At 35.8% G+C, this 23,923-nt stretch overlaps 1 protein-coding gene across 1 annotated transcript in view; it reads left to right on the top strand.

The window, feature by feature from the left end:
• Window positions 1-2,516: 2,516 nt before the first annotated feature.
• MYO16 (myosin XVI) overlaps window positions 2,517-23,923 on the top strand; it is a gene marked incomplete at its 5' end in the record, with an annotated part of 102,294 nt that continues 80,887 nt past the window's right edge. The window contains 5 exons of the mRNA XM_010022652.1: window positions 2,517-2,589; window positions 11,767-11,919; window positions 12,527-12,727; window positions 21,404-21,479; window positions 23,189-23,358. Of these exons, the coding sequence (XP_010020954.1) occupies window positions 2,517-2,589; window positions 11,767-11,919; window positions 12,527-12,727; window positions 21,404-21,479; window positions 23,189-23,358 (673 nt within the window). The remainder of the gene's footprint in view (window positions 2,590-11,766; window positions 11,920-12,526; window positions 12,728-21,403; window positions 21,480-23,188; window positions 23,359-23,923) is intronic.

Below are 23,923 nucleotides of genomic sequence, written 5' to 3'. Positions count from 1 at the left end.
CCCTTCCCTCCAGTGTATCAACCGAACCACATATCTTGGTGTTGTCAGCAGACTTGCTGAGAGTGCACTCAATCCCACTGTCCATGTCACCAACAAAGATGTTGAACAGCACAGGTCCCAACACCGATCCCTGAGGGACACCACTCATTACTGGTCTCCATGTGGACGTTGAGCTGTTTACTGCAACTCTTTGCGTGTGGCCATCCAGCCAGTTCTTTATCCACTGGGTGGTCCATCCATCAAATTGATGTCTCTCCAATTTGGAGACAAGGATGTTGTGTAGGACAGTGTCGAACGCTTTGCACAAGTCCAGGTGATGACGTCAACTGCTCTGCTGCTATCCATCAGTTCCGTAGCCCCATCATAGAAGACCACCAAATTGGTCAGGCAGGATTTCCCCTTTTGAAACCGTGCTGGCTGTCACCAGCCACCTTGTTTCTCATGTGCCTCAGCATGCTTTCCAGGAGAATCTGCTCCAAGAGTTTGCCAGGCACAGAGGTGAGACTGACTGGTCTGTAGTTGCCCAGTTCTTCCACCTTCTTCTTCTCGAAAATGGGGGTTATATTGCCCTTTCTTCCAGTCATCAGAAACTTCACCTGACTGCCCTGATTGAGGTTTGGGTTGTTTTTTTTGGTTTTGGTTTGTTTTCTTTTGGGGGGACAGGTGTCCAAAACTTATTTAATTAACAAAATAATTATGTTTTTTTCAATATTCCTCTGAGGTAGTTAATTTTTAAAACGTCAAATTCTTCTTTATGGTAATGAACTAGTTTTGTTGAAAACACGTTGTGACAAGGAATGTACACTCATCTCTACTCAGAAACACTTGAGTACGAGCCTTGCGTTTTAAAACACAATTTAAATTGCACTCATTGCTAGAGATGGAGATGGTGATATATCTTTAAGCTTTTTATTGCAGAAATTCCCTTGGAGGCTACTTGACCTCATGATAACCTCACCTGCCCAAGGAAGTCATTCTAGACCAGATTTATTATGTAACTCTTGTTGTCTGACATTTACGCACATAGCCAGTCTTGTTACTATTAGTAGTGCATTGAACTAGTATGCCTTGGAAATGAAGACAAACTTCTTGGGTATGATTTCTGAAGAAGGCTCTGCTTGTCTCTGAGGATTGTTTTTCCTAGCTTCTTTTGTAGTACTCAATTTTTCTATGATTTTACTTTTTTTGTTTTTTTACATTGGAATTCATTTTTAGCTGTGCTAAAGTACTTCAATGGTGGATCACCTTTCTTTCTCTTTTATGTCTCTATCTTGATATATACATAGATTTAAGCATAGAATAAACATGGAACATGGAGGGTAAATGTGGTAGGAAAAGTAGATTTCAGAAACAGCAGGCTGCGATATTATTTGTATGTATACATTTACAAATTATGTGGGCAAAGAGAAAGGAAAACTCATCTGCTTTAGAAAGTATCCATCTCTTTCTCAGGACGCTGAAAGATTTTTCCTGTTCAGGAGAGCTATTGGCTATAGTGTAAAGTCTTCCATCCTGCTGGCAGATAATTTCACTCTGGAGAAAGTCCTACTGCATTCACATAAGCAAACTTAAACAAATTTTTTACTACAACATACTTTTTATGTTCTCTGTCTAATAATATTGTGGAAAAAAATAAAGCAAAACCCTGCCTCTGTGAGCCCAGACCTTTCATATAGACTTCTCAAATCCTTCCAAAGCAGGCAACAGGATATCCCAGAACATTAATTTTGCTCCCCATAGTGAACTTAATTTCTTCTCCAGATCAGGTTTACAATGACTTAGTCCCAAGTAAGTACAGAATAACAACACTGTCCCTTTCCCATTTCTCCTGTTGAAATCCTGGGTGACTGGTCTGCCTTGATCCTTCCACTGGGCCAAAATAAAAGCTCTTCCCTGAATGCAAACAATGGCACATGACAAATTAGGTGCACTGCCAACAAGTATTCTTTCATATACACAGAGAAGAAACGTCTGTCGTCTTCATGCCCAAATCCTCACTATTCTTCCCCCTGAGAGATGTAACCTGTTGTGCAGCCAGAGCTCACAGCCTCTACTTGATGCTGGCACAGAGAGGACATTGGCTAAACAGGTTTCCCTTGAAGTGCATTTCATAGAAGTGGTTCTTGCTGTCAAAGAAGTAGAAACTGGAAGGGATAAGTGAGCACAACCAAGAAATTTTGAAACTTTCACAAAATGGCTATGCTTCATCTAAAGTTTCTATGCCTTTAGAAAATAGGCTTTAAAGAAGCTAAGATTTTATTTTCCTTCTCTTAAATATTTAGTTTTTAAACTGGCTGCTAAAACAGTCTCAGACCCTGCCTTTATTTATATTCGATATAATACGTTGGTGGGTAGAATTTTAATTCTGTTGTATACATGGTCTGCTTGTGTATTTCATACTGTGTTTTTGAAATACAGCCTACTTTCATCCTAGAACAGAAATACTTTTTTTTCAGAAACAAGTGTATTATTCTCTTGTTTGAATTCTTATTATTGGTAATGTCTTTTTTTCCCAGTGACCAGGTATTTGAAATTGGAGTACTGGATATTTTTGGATTTGAAGAATTTCAAAAGAATACTTTTGAACAGGTACGTGTTATATTTTGCAGAATTTACTGTAATTGTTAATGTTAATTCTTCTATTAAGGTTTTGGGGTTTAGCCAAAACAAGTGTTTTGATCAGAATATAAACATACAAGGAGACAAAAATTTGCTTTAAAAATATTTTTCCCCATTCTGTTTATATGGAGGTGTATTAAAACCCAGGCTCTGTACAGGCACGTATCATTTTTCAAAGAATCTAGTAACCATCTATCATAATGGTTTGGAAGAGGGGTAGTATCAGCACTGAAAGATTATCAGAGGAAAATACTTGGTGTTGTCTGTTTTCATGCTTGTGGAAGTGATACTTCAACTAGGTCAGTGAGTAGGAGGACAATACAGTGGACTGGAAGAAAGAACAAAAGATTTTTCAGATGCCTTGGAGAAAAAAATGAATGAAAATGCTACATTATGCTAAGTTCCATTACTGGCAGATTCACCTCTGTGTGACTTTTCAACATATGACTTTAAAAAATTGAATTACATCCATGGAAAATGAATTAAACTTTAGTTCACTGAATACTTAAAAATACATTTAAATGTAAAACATTTTTTGAAAATTATGGAACTGTTTGCCCACCTTCAACATTAGTCTCTGAACACCAAAGCTCTTGGGAATTACATATTTCAGAAAGCATTAGTAACTCTATACAGCAGGCTGAAAGAGATGTCTTAAGTTATTGTTCAGTTTTCATTCATTCTGTAATGCAGCAGAAGAAAAATCAAAGCATAGAACAGAATAGGAAATCAAAGCATAGAAAAGAATAGAGGTGGCATCGGCAACAACAAAGGACCTGTTATTGTTTGAAATCAGAACTTGCCCCTTCATCCCAGACAATGCATTATTTTATGGCTCAACTTTCTAGTGAAATAAAAGTCATAGAGACACATTACTTCAGTTTGTGTAGCATGTTTACATCACTACCCAATTTCCGAATGTTTGAAAGTGCAAACAGGGCAAGCTTACCTCTACCTTCAAAAAAGCATGTAAGAATGCAATGAAACATATTCCAGCTCTCCTCTCACAGAACCCTTTTTGCTCTTACTGTTCTGCCTTGCTTAAACAGGTACCTTGCTGGATTAAGGAGTATTGATGTGTGCTAATATCCACAGTTATTTACTCAGTGTGAACATCTGCTTTTGGGGAGAATATAAAGAGAAAAATAAAAAACATTTTAGCAGACTGAATATAGGAAAAAAATCCATAAACCCTACTGATTAATAAGGAAAAAGTATTCTATGCCTTTTAAATGCATCTCAAAAGAGAAGGGTGCGTCTTGGGATCTACTCGTTATTTTCCCTTGACTCTGTTCTGCATTGGTTTTTGTCACAAAACTCATGTAAATTCTGCAACTGACATCATGAAATACCAAGAATTCCAGTTTCTGGGGTAACTAATTTTCTGCATAGTGACTGCATAGGATGCTGGAAGAGAAAACATGAGACTGAATTAAATAAAAAAAAAGTAAAAAGTAATTTATTTTATGATTTTTGCATAGCAAACATGATAATTTCAAAGTCAGCTTGGCATTTTTATTTTATTTTTTCTAAATGAAAATTTTTCAAGAGATACTTACTGGCCTTTCACTTGGACTGAATGCATTTTGTTGAGTAATATTGAGTAATACTCCAAGTCACTACTTCATAAACATCTGAACTGCATTTCTGAAAAGATAGAATAGAGGTGAAGGAATTACCAAGTTCATTTTTGTATGAACTCTATAATTTCACTCCTGAAGTGATAGATTGCAGTATTGATGAACAGCAGCAGTTTGTATCCATATGGCACAATGTAAACATGCAGACAAACCCAAACCAGCCTGTACCTAAAAGCTTGAGCTGTCTAGCAGTTTAGCCTAGTTCAGTACTCTGCCTGGGCTCGTTAACACTGATGATAAATAAGCTTGTTAGCCCAGATAGGATCCTCATGCAAAACATTGCATCATGTCTGCAAACATGCCCAGTGTCAAGGCCTGTGACTGCAGAACATTAACCTTAAAGGTTACAGTTAAACAGTTGAGAAGCCATAAAAATTACTTTTTCATCACATTTAGATTAATGAATTTACAAATGGCATTACAAAAGTAATTTGGGGAAAATGAACCTTTTGTTTCAGATCAGTGTAAGACAAGGGATTCTTTGTGATACCTGACTGCTTTCTTGGAAAAAAGAAATACAGCTGTTTTCAAAAAAGATTAAAACCTCTTGATTGCCCAAATCTGAGGTCATTCTAAGCAGCTGCATGATTCTTTCAGGTGCTTCAAATCAGGTCAGTTCATAGTTTCATATCATCATTAAGAGAACAAAGTGCTACAAATTGCATGTCAATTTAAGCAATTTATTTTAATAGACTGTGTCTGAAGATGATTCAGGAGGAGAGATCTGGATAAACCAGGTAGAATATCCTGTGCAATCTAGTGAGTGTGTTGGAGTGACAAAGCATTGGAGTACTGAAATGTCAAAGGCAAATGAGAAGTGGTCTAGGAATGGTTCATGAGCAATGCATAGGACAATAGATGTCAAAGAACTAGATAAGTAAGGTTAATTACGTCTACACTACAAATCTAGTAACTTCTGCAGGCAAAATGATGTGACTGACAGCTTGCAAGGAGAAAAGTTTTATAGATGATTACAAAGAAGGCATTAAAAGTTAAAACCAGTATTAAGTGCTCAGTTTTCCTTGTACTTGGTGAGTGTTGGTAAGCCTTCATTTTATAGAACATGTGTGATATGTTATAGTAACAAAAATAGGACATGTAATTGTAAAATAACAGTAAGTAAGTGTATGGAATAAGCAAGCAGAGTTATGATTGGTATGAAATGTGGTATGAAATTGATATGAAAATTGGTATGAAATTCAGGTATGAAATGTAAAGTTGAAATAGAGGGGGCAGTGTTTTGGAAGTCAAAGTCTGAGGGAGTCATTGGTTAATACAGACTAAAAGCTTCTGATTTACCAGGAATAAGTGAGTTACTGCTCATCAGCTGAGCTATGTTAAATGACTGCAGTACACTTTTAGTTCACCTCAATTACAATTTACAGCACTTCCTAACAGTGATCATTAGCTTGGGAATAGCATTTTCGTAGAGCAGCTGCTTACCTGCTGTGCCAGAACAGCTTTGCATACAGCCACACTGGAACATAGTCAGAAGTAAGCACAGATTTGACTATCCTATTCTCTACAGAAATGGCCTTCATTTTGTTACCATTTCAGGGAACGTGAGTGCGCTGCCAAAAATAGCAATGGCCGCTTTAAATGTTAGTTTTCAATGTTTTCTTGTTTCCTTGTTTGAGAGGGACTGTATTTCCTTGTTTGAGAGGGACTATATTTTTCACAGTTTAATCTGCACTCCCTTAAAAGTAGAAAATGCCTGCTTCTCTTCTAGTAGAGTTTAAAACTAGGTTAGATCTTATTCATGGTTCCTTCACAGCACATCCTAAATAGCGCAGTCAAGGAATGCTGCTATCTTCATTATACCTTTATGCTTTGTATTCTGTTCACAAGAGCATGCAATGCAAATGGAAAGACCTCATAGCCAAGGAATATAACAGTGATAAGCAAGAGGGGAGGTTAACAGAATGTCCTGTACCATTTTCCTCTAATTGTTTCTAAGAAAACTGTATTACAGCATAAGAACCAGAGTTTAGAATAGCAAGAGTAGCTTTTCTTCCCCCTGCTGAAAGTCAGGTCTTTCTACAGAAATGAAGGCCTGTAGTTGTGAAAGCATTATAAAGAGCAATAATGCGGTTGAATAAAATAGAATATAGTAGTCTTTCCTCTCTGATGAGAGTAAGTAGTAAACTGAAAAAATATTTAGCTCTTGCTAAACACATTGTTTAGCTCTTGTTTGGTATTTTGCCGCTGTAGACCTCTTAAGTTTTGCAGAAGAAAGTATGTATATATAAAAATATATATATGTTTCTCCTCCTTTTTATAGGAAATATAAGTGATTTGTCTGAATTAGGACCACAGGTCACTGGAACAGTCAAGTGTCTCTTGACTCCTATTCAACTGTATACTTACTAAAACATGTGCACATTATCAGTGTGATGAAGTTGAGCACTATGAGAGGCATGTCTCCCATGGCAGCTCTGTAAAGTACATCACCTGTGATAGGAGCTACCTAGCTCCAAGAACACAGAGTATTGCCTGTGCTGCTCAGGACTTCAAAGTCAGTGTGGTGAGGGGGAGATGCTCGTACAACCCATCTGTGTTCACAGGAATTTTCACCAACATTTGTTATTAGGTGTGGTAGGTTTTCACATCTCAACATGTTATTTGTTTACTTGACCCTGCTGAAACCTCATTTAATTTTGTCATGTCATCTTTCCTACCCAAAACAGACATAACAGATTAATTCTTATTAAATTGCATTGCCTAAGCCATTAGACGACTTCAAGCTATCCAAATGTAAGTTTATGTTGCCTATTTTGTAGATGGATGGATATGAATAGATAAAAGTTTCATGACTTAACTTGTCTGTAGTCATTTTAGTCTTGATAGCAGACAGGAGGTTATGCACTCAAATTTTTGCATTCAGACAGTCTGAAGGAGCATTCCAATATTTTATTTTATGCAGAAGAAATCAGACTTCTTTGGTTTTGCTTGTCCAGAGCATAGACAGCTTGTCCTACTTTTCTCTGTACTACCCTGTGGAATAGGTGGCGTCTGGTGCACACCAAGCTCTGATACTATGCAGGGACTTGAATGCAGAACCTCCCACTGCAGTTCCCAGTGCTGGAGCATTCCTTATTACCCGTAGAATGAGGAACAATGCTTTACTATCTTAATTCAGCTTTTAAAAAGGAAAAATAATGTGATATTTTTAAGTCAAGAGTTTTCCTAGCCTCCATGCACAGGAAGGTTTTAATATCCTTGTTGTGGAGCAGGAAAAGCCAGCTAATCCTTGGCATCAGGGAGCCAGCCACCAGGAGGACCCCAAGGCTGGCCATTCCCTCCCTGATGGGCACTATCCTACTGGGTCTGAGCACAGTGGGCAGAGCCAGGGCTGGTAACAGCACCCTTCGTAGCCCTGACACAGCAAGAAGCAAGCTGGGGCTGCAGTCCTGTCAGGAGCAGTTGGTGACAGGCTGGAAACTGGCATGGCCATGGCGTTGCCTGGAACTGGACCCTTGGGTATGGTATGGGTCCCAGGAAAAGCTAAGTAGGGCTGTAAAAACCTATTCCTCTCCTCAGGAGCCTGATAATACTGTGTTTTCAGTTGTTCCTCAACCCAGTTCCCGTGGATCTTATGCTCTGCATAGCTTGTGTCATGGTTTTTACCTCTTTTCCCTCTCAGTCTTTTTGGTCTTTTCAGTCTTCATACGCTTTTTTTTGTGCAGGATGCTGTCATCTGTCCAGTGCTCCGGTCAGCCATTGGAAAACCAGTTACTCAGTTTTAAAGTTAGTTTATTATGTACCTGACATCAAAGTGTTTAATTTTTCTTTATTCTTTTATGGCAGACGTTTTGTGGCCAAAAATAAAATAATTTATCTAAACTTGAGATTCCTGTATGGATTCAGTTTGTGATTGATTGGTTTAATGCTTCACAAGGACATTTATTAAGTGATATCGTACTTTTCCACAGCAGCACCCTTTTTCATCCTACAGTACTTAGTTGCCAGCCAGCAGTATGAGTGGAAAAAATCATTTGGAACTATTTCAGTATATTTAATTCCAAACTCTTTCAAGAAAAGACTGTTGTTACCATATTTGTTTGTTTGTTTGTTTAATACTTTTATATGTACAAAATCGGGTGGTGAACTATTCCACTTTGTTTGAAATTGTGTCCTTTTTAGAGGGTTTTTTCAGACCCTTTTTTATGGAAGGCTTTTCAAGTGACAGATACCCATAATAAAATTTTAATATACCACTGGGATCTGTTTTACTTTATTTGAGGAACACAGATCAGCTAATGAGAACTGACCCCAGAGATGACATGAATTCCCAGTGAAATAAAGTTCTTCTGACAGAGAGGTAGAAGGACTATTTTTTAATTTGTGATGGAGCTGCATGGGAAAGAAGAAATCTGTATTAGATCCTATTGCCCATCAAAGGCAAAGGAAGGAATATAACAGGTTCTGGTTTTGTTATAAGTTTATTAAAAATATTCTGATTGGATGTGGAAGTGCTTGGGTAGCAGATACAAGGGGGAACAGTACTTCTGAAGATAATTCTGAAAAACAAGCGATTATCAACGTTAGGTTTAAAAGTATTTTCTGAGTCCAGTGTCAGTAAGCAGAAGATGGTTCTTCCTTCCATTATCTTAGAATTACATTTCTGAGAAATGCTAAAGCACATCCTTGCAAATTAAACTTGACATTGTAGCTTCATCATCTCAGCCCATAACACAACCTGATAGATGTGTTGATATGACAGCTGTAAGTTCTACTCCATGCTCTGAATACACATCCCTTGAGAATACTAATCCTATTGCATGACCAGAGGATGTAAATGAGCTTTTGAAAGGATGTTGGTGTCCATCATTCCCTCACTGATTGACAGTCATCAAGTTTTCTTTTCACAAATTCCCTTTTTGCCTTTTCACGTAGTTATTTATAAAAAGTGAAGAGCAGGAAAAATTCATTAGTCATAGATGCTTTTCTGTCTTTGGAGTTCAGTACAATTTTGGTCTTTTACCTAAATTTAACTTTGGTGTATACTTAATAGTACTATCTGGTCAAATGTAGTAAAAGAAAGATCAAGCTAACACAGTCTAATGTGATGCATACTTATTGCTTTTACCAAATGCCACTATATTATTTTCCAAATTCTGCAATTCGGATGACACTGCAAGTTGATTGTTTAAATACTTGAACGAGTTTTTTTTTTTTTCTTCTAATAGTATTCTAGAAGTACCTTTTAATGAAGACTTGGATGAGTTGATGGTGTATTTGTTTTCACTGAGAAATGATATTGAGTTAGAATTGGAAAGACAGATAGAAAGTAGGATTTCTTACAGAAGAGACATACAATGGAGCCAGTAGGAGGCATGCAAAGAACAGTTTAAGAATGTTTAATGACAAAAAGTACCACAGATTATATTGAGTGATGCTGCAAGATAAAGGAAATATAAAGTGCTTTATTGATATCACCATATTTGCTTTAGTTAAAAATTTCATTGTGTTTTCTTTTATTGCTTAAATTATATTTCAATCTAATTTTCATAGGTGTAACTAAATACATGTTTTAAAAATGTAGTTTTCTGAACTTTTCATACCTTTGGACAGAAAATATGTCAGTGCTTTTTATAATACTTCATAAGACATGGAGCAAAAGCAGTTGGGTTAGCAAAGCTAGTTTAGTTCATTTTCATATGATTTCTACATTTCAGCTCTTTTAATTATAATGTCAACCTGTGTCAAGCTTTTAATTTGAAGTGTTCATTTTATTACTTTTTCCCAGCAGGTTGTAAAAAACATTGAAATGGAGAAAGATATGATCAGAATGTCTTGCTTTTCATCAGTCCCTGGCTGGTCTCCTCGTTCTCATTCTGCAGAGCTGTTACTTACAGCCACTGCCAGAGAGGGCAGCTTTGGAGCAGCTTGCAGTTTGTAGGTCTAGTTTGCAGAACCTTACTGCCATTACGGCAAGTCTGCCAATCCAAATGACATATTGACATATTTATATTACTTAAAAGCACACCAGTGTATGCCATAATATACTGATCAGTGGAATTTATAAATGTGTTTTTTGATTTACCAGCCCAGCATATGTTATGTATGTATATTTTAACAAAATACTATGCCTTTTACTTTTGGCAGTTAAAACCAATGCTATTTATCAGATCTTGTAAAGATATGACTAAAACAGTCTTTCCCTTTGGCTCAAATTGTATAGTTTAATAATTTTGCTCTCCAGTCAGGTCCTTGGTACAGGTACATTTATTGGTTTTGTATATTTTAGGAGATTGGCACATGATAAAACGTAAGCTTAAGTTTATAGTGATTTTGCCAACTTTTGTTATAGTAAAATATACCTGCATAAGGCTATATGACATGGTTCGCTAAATAACTCATTTCCAAAGATATGCAGAACATGCATCATTTTAAGGCTTACATATCCTGTGAAGTTTAAGCTTGTAATGTTATGTCTGCTTTCTAAAATAATACTAAGAAGTTGCTGAAAAGATTTTGTAATTAGAATTTGAGAAGCAATCACTAAAACATATTTTGCCTACCTTGAAGTTAAAAAAACTGTCTTTTTCCATAAAATAAGTAAATGGCATAAGTCAATTGTACACTTTCATTGTTAATAAAATAACAATCTTCAGAAATCCCAATTTTAAAAAATAGTGGTTTTGTTTGAGGCTGTCTTTTGTCTGCACTACCATGCATTGGTAAAGACAGTTAATAACAGACCTTTGGTTGTAAAATGAGGTTTTGTTTTATTTCTTCTTACAATTATTCACACTAGTCTATTTCATTGTATAGCAAGTGCAGGTTGACTATACTAGTATGAGGCGTTAATGGAAAATTCAGGCAACTATTACACATTACTTGGGTTCCTTTCTGTCATCGGGATTTTAAGCGGTGTAATTTTAGGATAGATCCAAATATTTCGTATTTTTGAATATGACTTGCTTGTGGAATTGCTTTTACACACTTTATTCATGTAAGATACAGTTTATGGCCAAAACAAATATGTGACTAGTTTAGTCTGAAAAGAGACTGCATGGACGCATTCCTTGCATCCTTCCTTATATTAAGTGTTCTTCCACCCTTTTAGGAGTTTCTGTTTTCTTCATTTCTTAGTAATAGAGGAGACTTCAGAATTTTCCACTAAAATTTCCACTTCAATATGAATCATAGAATCGTAGAAAGGTTTGGGTTGGAAGGGACCTTAAGGATCATCTAGTTCCAACCCCCCTGCCATGGGCAGGGACATCTTCCACTAGACCAGGATGCTCAGAGCCCCACCGAACCTGGCTTTGAACAATTCCAGGAATGGGGCATCCACAACTTCTCTGGGTAACCTGTGCCTTCCAGTACCTCACCAACCTCACAGTTTCCCTAGTGTCTTGCTAATCTATAGTCTACTGAGAGGTAACATATAATGGATTGACATTTAATCAAATTCAGTATTAGACATGCAGTAAAGCCTTCACTGATGACATTATCCAGTGAACTTCTAATACTTTTCTTTTTCTTCATTTTACAATAGCTGTGTGTCAACATGACCAATGAGAAGATACACCAGTACATCAATGAAGTGCTTTTCCTACAAGAGCAAGCAGAATGCATACAAGAGGGAGTTGCCATGGAAACGGTGTATTCTCCTAGTAACCATACTGCAGCCTTGGATTTTTTCTTTCAGGTAGTTTTCAGATTAATTTTATACCATGTATATTTATACGCAGTCTCTGTATACCACAGTAATGCAAAGTTTTGCTTGTGTTTTCTGATTTATGAATCTGTAGAGAAGGTTATGGGTCCAAAGAGACTGTAGAGGTGTCTGTTGTAACAGTCCTTGTAGCTTCAGGGCTAATAGAGCTTTCTAACAGTCCAGGCTTGAAGAAAATGTAACAGAAACTCCTTGCCTGTACTGATTCTATGATTCATGCATAGCATCTGTGTATCATGCCATGTCGTTAATGCAGTTGTAGGACTGTTGTAAGCCTGAGAGTTTCTTTGTGCCTGAATCTAGTTTCTGGAGTATAACATGTAAGAAGGAAGTAGCCCAATCAGTTTCCTAGAATATCAGCAATAGTTACCATTTTTGGTAATTATTCCCTACGTTTCTTACGGAATCATCTAATGTGCATAGCCTTGGAGACTTACCAGAATATCTTAACCACTTTTCCTTTCCTTTGAGGTGATACATGTTTCTGTTTAATAAATCACAAGCTGTTACTCCACAAGAAACAACTGAAATTCTATTTCTTCTGTATAAAAAGAGAAAAAAAATCACTTTTTAATTTCAGAAACCATCAGGATTTTTGTCAATGCTGGATGAAGAAAGCCAATCTATTTGGTCAGTGGAACAGAGTCTTTCTAAACGCATTCAGTCTTATCTGGATGCATCTGACACGAATACAGTCTATTCCTCCACAAAAGATGGAAACGGTAATCTTGCCCCAAAGGATCAGGGCTCCACCTTCACTGTTATGCATTATGCTGGGAGGGTAAGTTGTTTGAATTATTGGTTACACAATTAATGAAAAAGAGTAAACAAAACAAAATTCTCCATGGCTTCTCTGACTCCCTGCTATAAATAGCAATTCACTTTATAATGATGAATTTGCAGAAGACAACTTAGAATCTAAATGCAATATCTAATGCATAAAATACATAGTTTGTATCATATTGTACAGGATTCAGGCTACCTAATTCTGTCTTCTGTGTTGTATATTCATTTTAAGCACTTCATGCAGAAAAAGGTGATTCAGATACCTCAGCATAAATGTTTAATGCCATTTTAGTTGGCTGTTGCTTTGCTTTCAGATGTTGTTCCAGAATGGTACAGGTTCCCTGTAGATCCTGTGCCATATATGTAGATACCTGGGATACCAGCATGCATCTGACTGATTGATTGATAAAAAAACCCACACGTTTTTGTTGTTAGTAGTCATAATCAAAATACATTTTTTCCTTTTTTCCTTCAAAATTACCAAACATGCTAAGTGTTTCTAAATACGTCTGTAAAATGGGATGAAAGTTTTTCATTTCCCTTCCTTCAGTGTTCACTGCAAAAACGTAATCAATTCTGTTAAATGGGTCTCTTACCCTTTTCTTTCCAATACTCTCTCATTTCCACATTGACTCCACAACCTCTCACAACCCAAAGCAAGCAAAATAGGTATGTGTTTAAGGGGAAAATACATATTTTATTTTATTTTTTTTAGATAATCTAAACAGATTGGTCCCTCTGTGATTAATCTGCCATGCTGCCACTTCTTTCTGCTTAAAGCATGGTGTTTGAAATGAGGTAATGAATGTAGATTGTACAGGCACAATACAATGGGGTCTCTCAGTTGCCAGTTTCCCAAATTTCCACTGAAATCAGGTGAGAACATAGAGTGAAGGCTGCAGGAATCAGTCTTTACATCTGAACAACTTGTTCTGTGTCCATTCATACTTTCTAAGTCTTATGCAGATGATCCCATGAGCTATCCATCCACAGATGGAGTTCCATAAAAACTTTGTCTGTAGCACATTTAGAAATTGTTTAGCTGCTGTGCCTTAGAACCACCTAATCATGATCATATGCACTATGTTGTTTATAAAAACCTGAGATCTCAGTAAAGCTTGCTATTAGGCAGAACCTGGCTTCCTCAGGATTTAGTGGTAGCACATGATATGTAACTAATCACTTCAGAATCCTCTGTGGAGGACATGTGGAAAATGCTGGTGCTTCAGTATAACCAGACAACTGACAGCTGAATGCTCCTCTCTACCTAAGCAACAGGCAGAAGAGATAAGTTCCATGAGCAAGAAATTGTGCAGCTATGATAAAGTATTTTGATTAGAATGCATATTACTATTCTAAAACAAATGTAATAACTTTGCCACTGCTTATTGTAGGAGATAATTAGAGCAACCTTCCCTCACATAATTTTGTGAGTAGCAAATGCATGGAGTTTATCTGGTGTGCTGCTAAAAAAATCAGTTTAGATTCAGAAAGGAGTTTTATGTGCTTCCTAGGGTAATAACACCAGAAAAGTAACCCTAATCCATGCTGCTAAAGGTATTAGATGACATACTTTCTCCTATGCCGAATATTTTAGGTGCAACAGATTTATGCCGTTGAACACGCAGTCAGTTGACTATTGGTTCAAGACTTGTCTCCAAGTCACCAAAAAAAGACTTGCTGGGTCTGCAATATCTCAAGGTAACATCATATGCGCTGAGCTCTCCAGAACAGTGAGAGGTTGGAATGCGCACTCTTAGGCTTCTTTAACCAGATTAGTGTCCTTTACAGCAATATAAATGGGGAAAGATCTATTTTGTGTCTCCTCATTTGGAAATTAAGTCGATGGAAGTGTTGAGTAGTGTTCTGACGCAGGCAAATTTGTTCCTGCCCAACGACAGAAGTGTGATCATTATGGAAAGGATTAAGACTATTTGGGTAGTGCTTAAATTCCTAACCTAAATACCCTGAATAACTCCATGGAGGCCCTTCTTTCATCATAAAGCCTCCTCTTAGATTCAGATTATTTGCCAGAGTTAAGTGGTTCGAATACTTCCACTACGGAGACTTTTCAGTCGGAATGCAGGCACAAAATGGGTACATAATCATACAACAAAAATTTTGTGAAACTTAGCACTTAAAGAAATAGAGCCAGGAACTGACTGTGGACTCTCGTCCACATGTCCTTGTGGACTGATGTTTAATTCCATTTATAAATCTGTTTTACACTTAGGTAAATAAGTTTTCATATTTTATTCTGTTCTGTTGTGATTATACAAATTTATAACAATAGCTCTAAAAGGTTCCACACACCAAAAAAGTAGCAAGGCAACTACTTCCATGTCAATTTTCCAAATCACAACAGAAGAATAAGCACATTTCCTCAAAATGAAAAAAAAAAAAAAAAAGTGTTCGCTGAAGAAGCACTCAGTAGGAATTGTTAAGATCACAGTTTCAGGTGCCTAGTACTGAAGTTAAACTGTGAATAGTAAGGAGTACAATTTTCATTAACGTGTTTTAGCCTTGCGTGGTTGCTTAAAATATTTTTTTTATAACATAGACACTTGGTTTGACCTTTTCCTAATAATAGTAATGACATTTAATCTAAAAGTATGAACAAATAGACAGCTCTCCAAGTAATGTAAATTCACACATTCTTTTGAAGTCAGGGGAGATTGTTTGATTTACGTTGGCCAAGGAACTATTCCAGACAGTCAGGTTGTTCTTTGCATCCTTACAACAGTAAAATGCTCGACCCTGCCAAAACAGAAAAGTTCCTATGCAAGTACTTTTTCGTTACTTTAACAGTGATTGAGCAAAATCCTTATAGGAACTTGCATTCTTGCATTTTTGATAGCTCATGGAACTGTTGTCTAGAATCAGATTGAAATTTCCAGTGATTTATGATACGTATTTACATAAAATCTGATTATAGCATTAATGTACTAAATAATGACACAAACTGAGTTTATTCTGAGACTAGTATGTCTTCATAAATTGATAAGTTGAATATGAAACTCTAGGATTTTAAAACTGCTGATGACATTCTTTAGATTGTGCTGTTACTACAGTTAGTAGCTTTTTATAAAAGTCATTCATGCTTTATGAAAATTGTTAAAGGATCAAGCTCTAAAATATATCAGGTTTTATTGGCACTCCAAAATAAGAATTTCATAGATAAAGTGACAATATAGTTTGGCAGGTTTTGAGAGCCATTTTTGTAGACTGATATCAATTAAACCAGTATAAAGTAAGTGAAGTATAAAGCAATCTTTCTCTGTGTCATCACCTTCAGATATCACCAGATATAAAACAAGGGGGCTTGATTTTATTGTCACCATGATTTTTCACTGATTTTCTGGCAGAAGCAATATGTTAAGAAAATCTATATGTTATCAGTCTGAGAGATCTATGATTTTTTTCTTACTTTCTTTACTGTTTTGGAATGAAGAAAGTCAAATAAGAGAAGAAAACATATGCTCAAGTCATCTTCTGCACATAGAAGAAATCAGTGGAAATCAGTAAGCTTTTCAGTGGAAGTTGAGAGAGAATACTGCATTACACAAATGTGACTGAATGATCCTGTGGAAGAAAGAAAAAGACTTCATTTCTCTTGAATTTTACTATTATGCCTGTACAGCACTAAAGCTGTCTTTTTCTGCATGAGCAATATGATATACTGCTTATGAACATACATGAATGCATTTAGCAAAGGCCACTGTGAACATTAGTATTTTATCATACCAAGTATTTTATTTTATCTCCCAGTTTTAATTTTGTAGCTGAACAGAACCCTACAATGCTTTGACACATTATGAGTCTGTTCTAAGAGCTATTTAATGCCTTGGTATCTGAGTGCTGTAAGACAAAAAGCTTATCTGTTCTGTTCAGGCAGAAGAATGATTTAGGTTTTGTGTACTTAAAAAAAAAAAAAAGGAAAAATTCTAGTGGAGGGCTTTATCTGAAGGTTGTTTAGCACATTTCCCTGAACACTGGCAGTCTGATCTGGAAAAATTCTGCTCATCTGGGGCATTGCTTTGTTTCTGATGCTTAACATGAATGTGGGTATTCTCAGCTGCTTCTCAGAGACTGCCTGCCTGGCAGCACCATGCGAGGAGAGGCATGCCAGTTCCACACTGTAGGCTTGCCTTGGGGAAGCGAAGTGGTTTATGGGTGCAGCTGATCAATGCATCCGACCATCAGCTAAAACTACACTAAGAATGTGTAATACTGAATTTCTAGCTACTTTTATTGATAAAATTGGCATTTGCATTGTGGGCTCTCACATAATGACGGGCTTCACTTGAATTATATTTCTGAACTGTGATAGTCATGATTTTTGAAGAATTACATTTCATCACCATTCTTGAGGACTCAAAGTTCTTTTTTAATTTTATGGAAGAATTAACATATCACTAAGTAAATCAGAAATATATTGTCTTAGCATAATGCCAAGAGATACAGCTTTACCTAATAGTGATATTTAACATACCAGTATTCAAGATAATGAGCTATTTGCCCCATTGTTCATGTAGTCTGAATAATAGGTTGTCATAATTTAAGCTTCCTGCAGTTTAAATTTATACTTGGATTTACAAATCAGATAAGCCCCTTGTCACTGTTTGCCTTGCCACTGTTTTGACTTACAGTACTGTGATAAACCAATCAGACCTAAAGACCAACTTCTTTGCTCTATAAACCAGTGCACATAATGTCCTTTAAGTGCAGATCAATGTCTGTTCCATTTCTCAGCTATGTGCATTTCAAAAATACCTCTCAGCTGTCAGCTCACCTTCACAAAGGCAGTCTTCTTCGAAATGCCTTATATATCCCAGGCAGACTCTGAAACTGAACCTCTAAATCAAAAGACAAAAGGAGATGGATTAATCAATAAGGATGCTTTCATTTTCTCTATTTTTTCCCCAGGCTGAATCCCCAAACATAACAATCAAATCAGTCTAGTCTAAGCTATACCAAGGCATAGGTTACTTGACAAAGATTTTCTTTTTCATGCAGACAAGATGATAGTTGTCCATTATCTCCCTTTTTCTCTCTCTTTCTTTATGTAGACTTGATTTTGGACTTTCACTTACAGTAGAAATTATTAGAACACTTCCCTCCACCCCCCTGTTTTGTTTCTAAGTATTTGCTGGTTTCAAAATGCTATTTCTATCGCAGTGTTAAAATAAGGCTTTACTGACAATATAACATTATTTGCTTCACTCATTGCTTAACAAGACTTGTTTTCGGAGGGTGACAGGCCCAGTCATCATACAACATTCAAACATTTAAATAACATCACTCAATTTTAAGTACTGGCAGAAAATCAACAACTACAAGTGACCCTCTGTGCAGTGAAATTGTCCTTGGATATGTTCTCAAAAATTTCTCTTTTAACTATATGAACTGATTAGTTTCTCGTTAACTAAATTTAACAACACATAAAACCCTATGAATTTCTGAGTTACATTTTGTTATTATAATAGTAAAATTTTCCCTTTTAACTTTGAATGCAGCCAAATTAACTGTAACATTCCAGGTGGCATTTTTTTCTGGCTTGTTTTATGGTTCCTGCTGGATCAGCCACTAAGCATGGGTGCTTTTGGCCTTTCACAGGATACAAAAACTATTAAAAAAGAAGAGAATTCGGATGAATTGATGAAAATTATGTGTAAAGGTGACCCTGTTGACCAAGTATATAGGGAAATCCAAGGAACTTAGATAAAGTCCCTTACCAAAGCCAAATGTTGTGAAAGGGGATATTTTAGTTTAGAAAAGAAGATGTACAATGAAGTAGCATGAGTATAATTAATGAAGCAAAGAGGCAAGAGTATGTAAGAAGATAAGAGGAATGTGCAGTTCCCGGATAGCTCTGTGCACATTTGAGGTGTGAGCCTCCTGTCTTCTGGGTGTTATTTTTTTACCTCTTATTTGTATCTGCTAGTTCTCATGATATTAAAACCAGCTATACCAACCTAAATGACCAGAAAAGAGGTTCAAACCAAATAAAATTAAGGTTTGGGTATTTTTGCTTGGTTTGTTTGGTTTTTTTATTTGCATAGCTAGTAACTAATGAAACTCCTTGCCACAAAGTGTTACAGATGCCAAAAATGTTAATGATTTCTGGAAACAGACACTCAAAGAGGAAATGTCAGTCAAGAGATATTAAACACAAAGATGAGATACAGCCTGCAGGTCAAGAACTGCCTCAGGGACAGAGCCCTGGCAGCTGAGAGGGGAACTGGTGGGAGGCAGAATGGAAGTATTCCTCAATATTTTTTCCCTAAATATCCAGGACTAGATGAACATTCGTCCTGCGCCACTATCACTGTGCTTAGGTTAAGGTTTCTTCCTTTCTGAACTTAAATCAAGAAGGAAAGCAAATCCAATCACTTTCTTGTTTTAATCTGTTTTAATGAAATAAAATGCAGTGTGGAACTGAACACTTTTCTTTTTGAATAAAAATATTTCAGATAGTCAGATAATACCAAAAATATCTTGCTTCCTTTGGTTAACAGACACATAGGTTTACATACTGTCTACCCCAAAGAGTTTATCGTATAAAGCAAGATAGAGCAAACAGCTGCAATAAATAGAAGTGAGAATAAGTAGTGTGTTTTATAATACTGGAACCATGATCTAAGTGAGTGCACATTTCCTGTCTGAATCATGTAATATTTATTTGGTTTTCTTCTGCTAGGAATAACTATCCACTGTGCTTGAGTGCCAATCAGTGCTGAATTTTGGCCAGGTGTACTTTAGAAAACCAGTGGAAGAAAACTGAGGGAAATATATGTGCTTTAGGCAAAGTGCTATGTAGGTTGGCATCTCTGATGAGGGCAGGATTAAATTAGCAAAATTGGCAGCTAAAAGAGGACTTATTTCTTTTTCTCTTTTGTGGGACTGGAAATGAATATGGAACCCTAGAGTGCCATTTTGTTGAGTCAGTTTTCATGTCTTTAGGCATTGAATTAATTTACCAAGTCTGTGGGAAAACTGTCAGAGAATTAGCTATTTCTTCATAAGAGGGAATCCTGCTAACTTTTATGTGTTTTATGTGATATGAGAGATGTCTTATGAATATAGTTCTAGAAGTTGGTGATGTATTATACCAGCACCAGTACTGGAACTTCCCCCTGTTTCAATTTAAGCACTTAATCATAATATAGTGTCTCCCACTGCAGTAGTTACCTATTCTTCCCACCAATACTAACTCTCTTCCTCTAATTTAGTCAAAGTCTAAGACACTCAATTAGGAACTGGCATTATGGATTTGTCAAATAAGTTCTGTTAATTATCTTTTATGGACCACCATGGTAGAACATTTACTTTAAATACACTAAAAGCATTTAATAGTAAACTTAAATTATTCTAATAGTTTGCTAACTGTGTTGTATGTTCTTAGGAGATGCAATTAGAAATTTATATAGCATTGCATCTGTCATAGAAAAGAACATAATTCTATTGTTATAGCTTTTCTATGTCAGATGTCATAGTAATTACATCATTTGACAATTACTAAGTGTAACAGATTATACACATCCAAGCCATATAATCACTTTCGTGAGTAAGATAGCATTACATAATTGTCAAATGACCCAATGGAAAACAAAATTAATGCACTGATTAGTATTACTAATCTTCATTACATATTTACAGCTTTATTAAATGCACAAGGATAAAATTTCCCCAGATACCTAAGGGTCTTAAGATGTAGATCCAGTAAAAAACTTTAAAAGGGCTTTAGATAGAAACATGGTCCCAAGGTAAATAAAACCAAACTGTATTCTAAGAAGTTCCCATTAAGCATCTGCCTAATCCTGGAGGTGCTACAATTATAATTTTCTTCCTTTTTAACTTAAAAGTTCCCTTTGGGTTCTACTATGGTGCACTCCAGAGCTGTTTATATCTAAAGCCTGTAAATTATCTAGTTGTTTGTCTTCCTTCCCCATAAAAAGTAAAAAAAAAAAAACGAACGAAAAAGCCTCAGGGTTTCTTAAGTTCTTCATTTTATATGTGCCCTCAGGAACTCTGGCTAGAGATTTGCATTTTGTCCACTTCTCAGAGTGCCCACCACATGTGTTAGAGTTTATCTGCATTCAGATGACAAATGGAGTGACAATCCAACTGTTATTTAAATTATGACATCAGGCAATTAGGGTGATCCAGAATCCCTTTGTGTGTAGTTGATAGAAAGGTAGATGGGATTTGTATATAACCTATTGACTGAACTTGCCTCCAGAATTTCTGTGGCTGGAACTTGGAGTTCCAGTGTGAAGTGGGACTCATATTGCTACATGAGTGTTTTGTCACGATCAGTGGACAGTTTCCCCCTGACAAGGAGATCTGGGATCAACTTGCTCATCCTACAGGAAAAGTGATGTTTAAGTCACTGTCTTCTGCTCTACACTACACTTTTTATTCAAAGTCTTTCATTGCAGAAATGTTTTAGAATCAGCCTGATGAAATTTCTGGATTCTTGCAGAGACACAGTATTCAGCAACCAGTGCTTCTGGTTAATACTGTTAGCACTAATAAAGAAACAAAAGACACTACCTGGTGCTAGCCTTTAACTGTTGCATTGGAAAAAATGTAGCTTCGTTTCTACTGCTGTAAGATTTTAAAAAGATGTATTGGTCGTTACTAATGATGTCACAATATTTTGTTATAGGTTACTTATGAAATTGCTGGTGCAATAGAAAAAAATAAAGATACCCTTTCACAAAATCTTATATTTGTAATGAAAAGTAAGTAAATGGTTTTGTGGTTGCTGTTGTTGTTACAAATCAAGATATTATGATTTGACTTTAATTTTGATTTTAGTTTTAAGGGAAATTTATGTCTATATTATTTCCAGTTAAAAAAACCCCAAACACCCTCATCTTTTTGGTGATCTTAATCTTTTTGCTCTGATTTAGAAAAACTTTAGAATTCATGAACATAAAGCATCTTCATCATGTGATATGATGTAAAAAGCAAGAAAGGTATAGTCTGACAGATGAGTATGACTTAAGAAATCATTTGTATGAATTAAAACAAAAATATAAGAAATAAGAATATAGGGAAAGTAAATTAGGCTCCCAAAATCATAGAGACTGCAGTGGGATGTGCTTCACTGCTTGATTACCTTTCTAAAAGCAGGAACCTGTGGGCGTTCTTATGTTTTTCAGTGAATAGATACAAATATCCATTGACATACAAAATTAAATACCTTCCCATGTGCATATTCTATAATTATGCATAATAATAATGCATCCCAGTTTGTTAATTAATGATTCATAATTAGATTATTAAAAACCTCTATCATTTACCCTTTCTGTGAAGAAAACAAAACAGTCCTCAGGGATATGTCAGTGCATCCGGAAATGTTATTTGTCTTTTCTCCAACCACTGCAGAGTCTTTCATTTAATATATTATATACTTACATTTTATTTGTCTTCCAAATCAGCCCTACTGTTACAATGTATTGGTTTTACTTTGAGGTTAGCTAAACTCCCTAGTAAAATAATTAATGCATTTTAAAGGCAAACAGTGTACATAAAGGATGAAGAAAAAAATGGAAGAACTTATCTTGGATATAATCTTACTGATTATAGTTTTAGAGACATTCCAGTTCTTGCTATTGGGAATTGCATGATAATCTGCCAAATAGTGTAAGAAAGTATGGCAACTTCAAGGATGTTCTACAGGAGAGAGCACTCTTCCATTCTCTCACATAGTCTCCTTTTGCGCATTCATTGCTATTTCCTGTAGTATCAGCTATGTAACTGCTAAAAGGGACTAATGGAGGATTGCATTGGAAATAAAATATTTGATATGCTGAGAGTTGAGTGTATACATAACGAAGAAGTCATAATAATAACAATTATAATTATTGGAAAAATTCTGAAGGCAGAATATTTACAAGCATATAGGTCATCTAAGGGCTACATTCCTTCTTTTTTAAGTGACTTAGGATTAAAACCTATTGATTGTCAGTGACATATTTCCTTTAAGGTCAGTTTCATAAGTTATGTAGATGTATAATTTAAGTGCATGCTTGCTTTGATTTTCATTGAATTTAGTATAATTGATCAAAACTTTTAAATATGCTAAAAAAAGTAGTTTGCATATATCTGTAAGAATGTGGAACGTACCTGTCTGACAAATAAATCAGGAGAGACAATAATATTAACATAGGTTTTATTTGTTTTAATTTGAAGGACATTATTTTAGTGCTTTTCCTAATGCCACTTATTACATTTATCCATATTTTTAAAGTATGGAGGTTTACTATGTCTGCTTATTGTGCTGTAATTGTTTCAAGTATTGCTTTACTTAATATAATGGTTTATTGGTTTGTCCACTTATTTAATTCTATCTCCTACTGTATGTCTTTTTACTTCCAAATATAATATATATTATTTTATAACTTGTATTTTATCTTCATGCATTAATTTCTTCTTTTTTTCCCAGCCAGTGAAAATGTAGTCATCAATCAGTTGTTCCAGTCCAAGCTGACACAAACCGGATCACTTGTTCCTCCATATCATTCCCTTAAAGTCAAAGGCTGTAAAACAGCTTTGCTAAAACCATCAGTAACGTCTGCAAGTGGAGAAGCAAAGAAATATATTGAGCTCAGCAAGGTAAGAAGATGGCGCTCTCTGCTCTTTGCTCCTTGAAGATTTTTCTCAGTTACTTTGACATTTCTGAAAGCTCCTTGTTCTCTGCTTCATTCTCTGTAGTCATTAAGCTATTAAAATAATACAGTACTAAAGCAATAGTGAGAACTAACAGGTTATAATTTACTAATAATGCTGGTTCAAGAACCTCTTTTTTCAGCTCTCTGAGCAGAAGGTTGGGCAAGACAGTGAGGTCCCTTCAATCCTGACTCATTCGAATCATGATTTTGTGGTTCCAGGGCTTAGCAGTGAATGCAATATTACTGATCTTTGGCTGAATAGCAACACTTCTTTGTTTTGTCTCCTTGGCTGACTTAATGATGAATAGTTAAGTAAATTAAGACATAGGAAGAGAAAAATAAATACTCAGTGTCTTTATTGTGTTAACCTGAGACGATTTCTGTGAAAGATATTTTGTGTCATTTTTTATGATCAACTCCACACATTTTTGCAAACATTGTTATTTTAAATAGTCACTTGCATGTACATTTTCCCAGTCAGTTTGAACTCAAATCAAACTCTCCCCATT

Source organism: Nestor notabilis, unplaced genomic scaffold (genome assembly GCF_000696875.1).
Source record: "Nestor notabilis isolate BGI_N333 unplaced genomic scaffold, ASM69687v1 scaffold5159, whole genome shotgun sequence".
Taxonomy (NCBI): Eukaryota; Metazoa; Chordata; class Aves; order Psittaciformes; family Psittacidae; genus Nestor; species Nestor notabilis.
The sequence above is the reverse complement of the archived record's forward strand: the minus strand, read 5'-3'. Positions and strand labels throughout refer to the sequence as shown.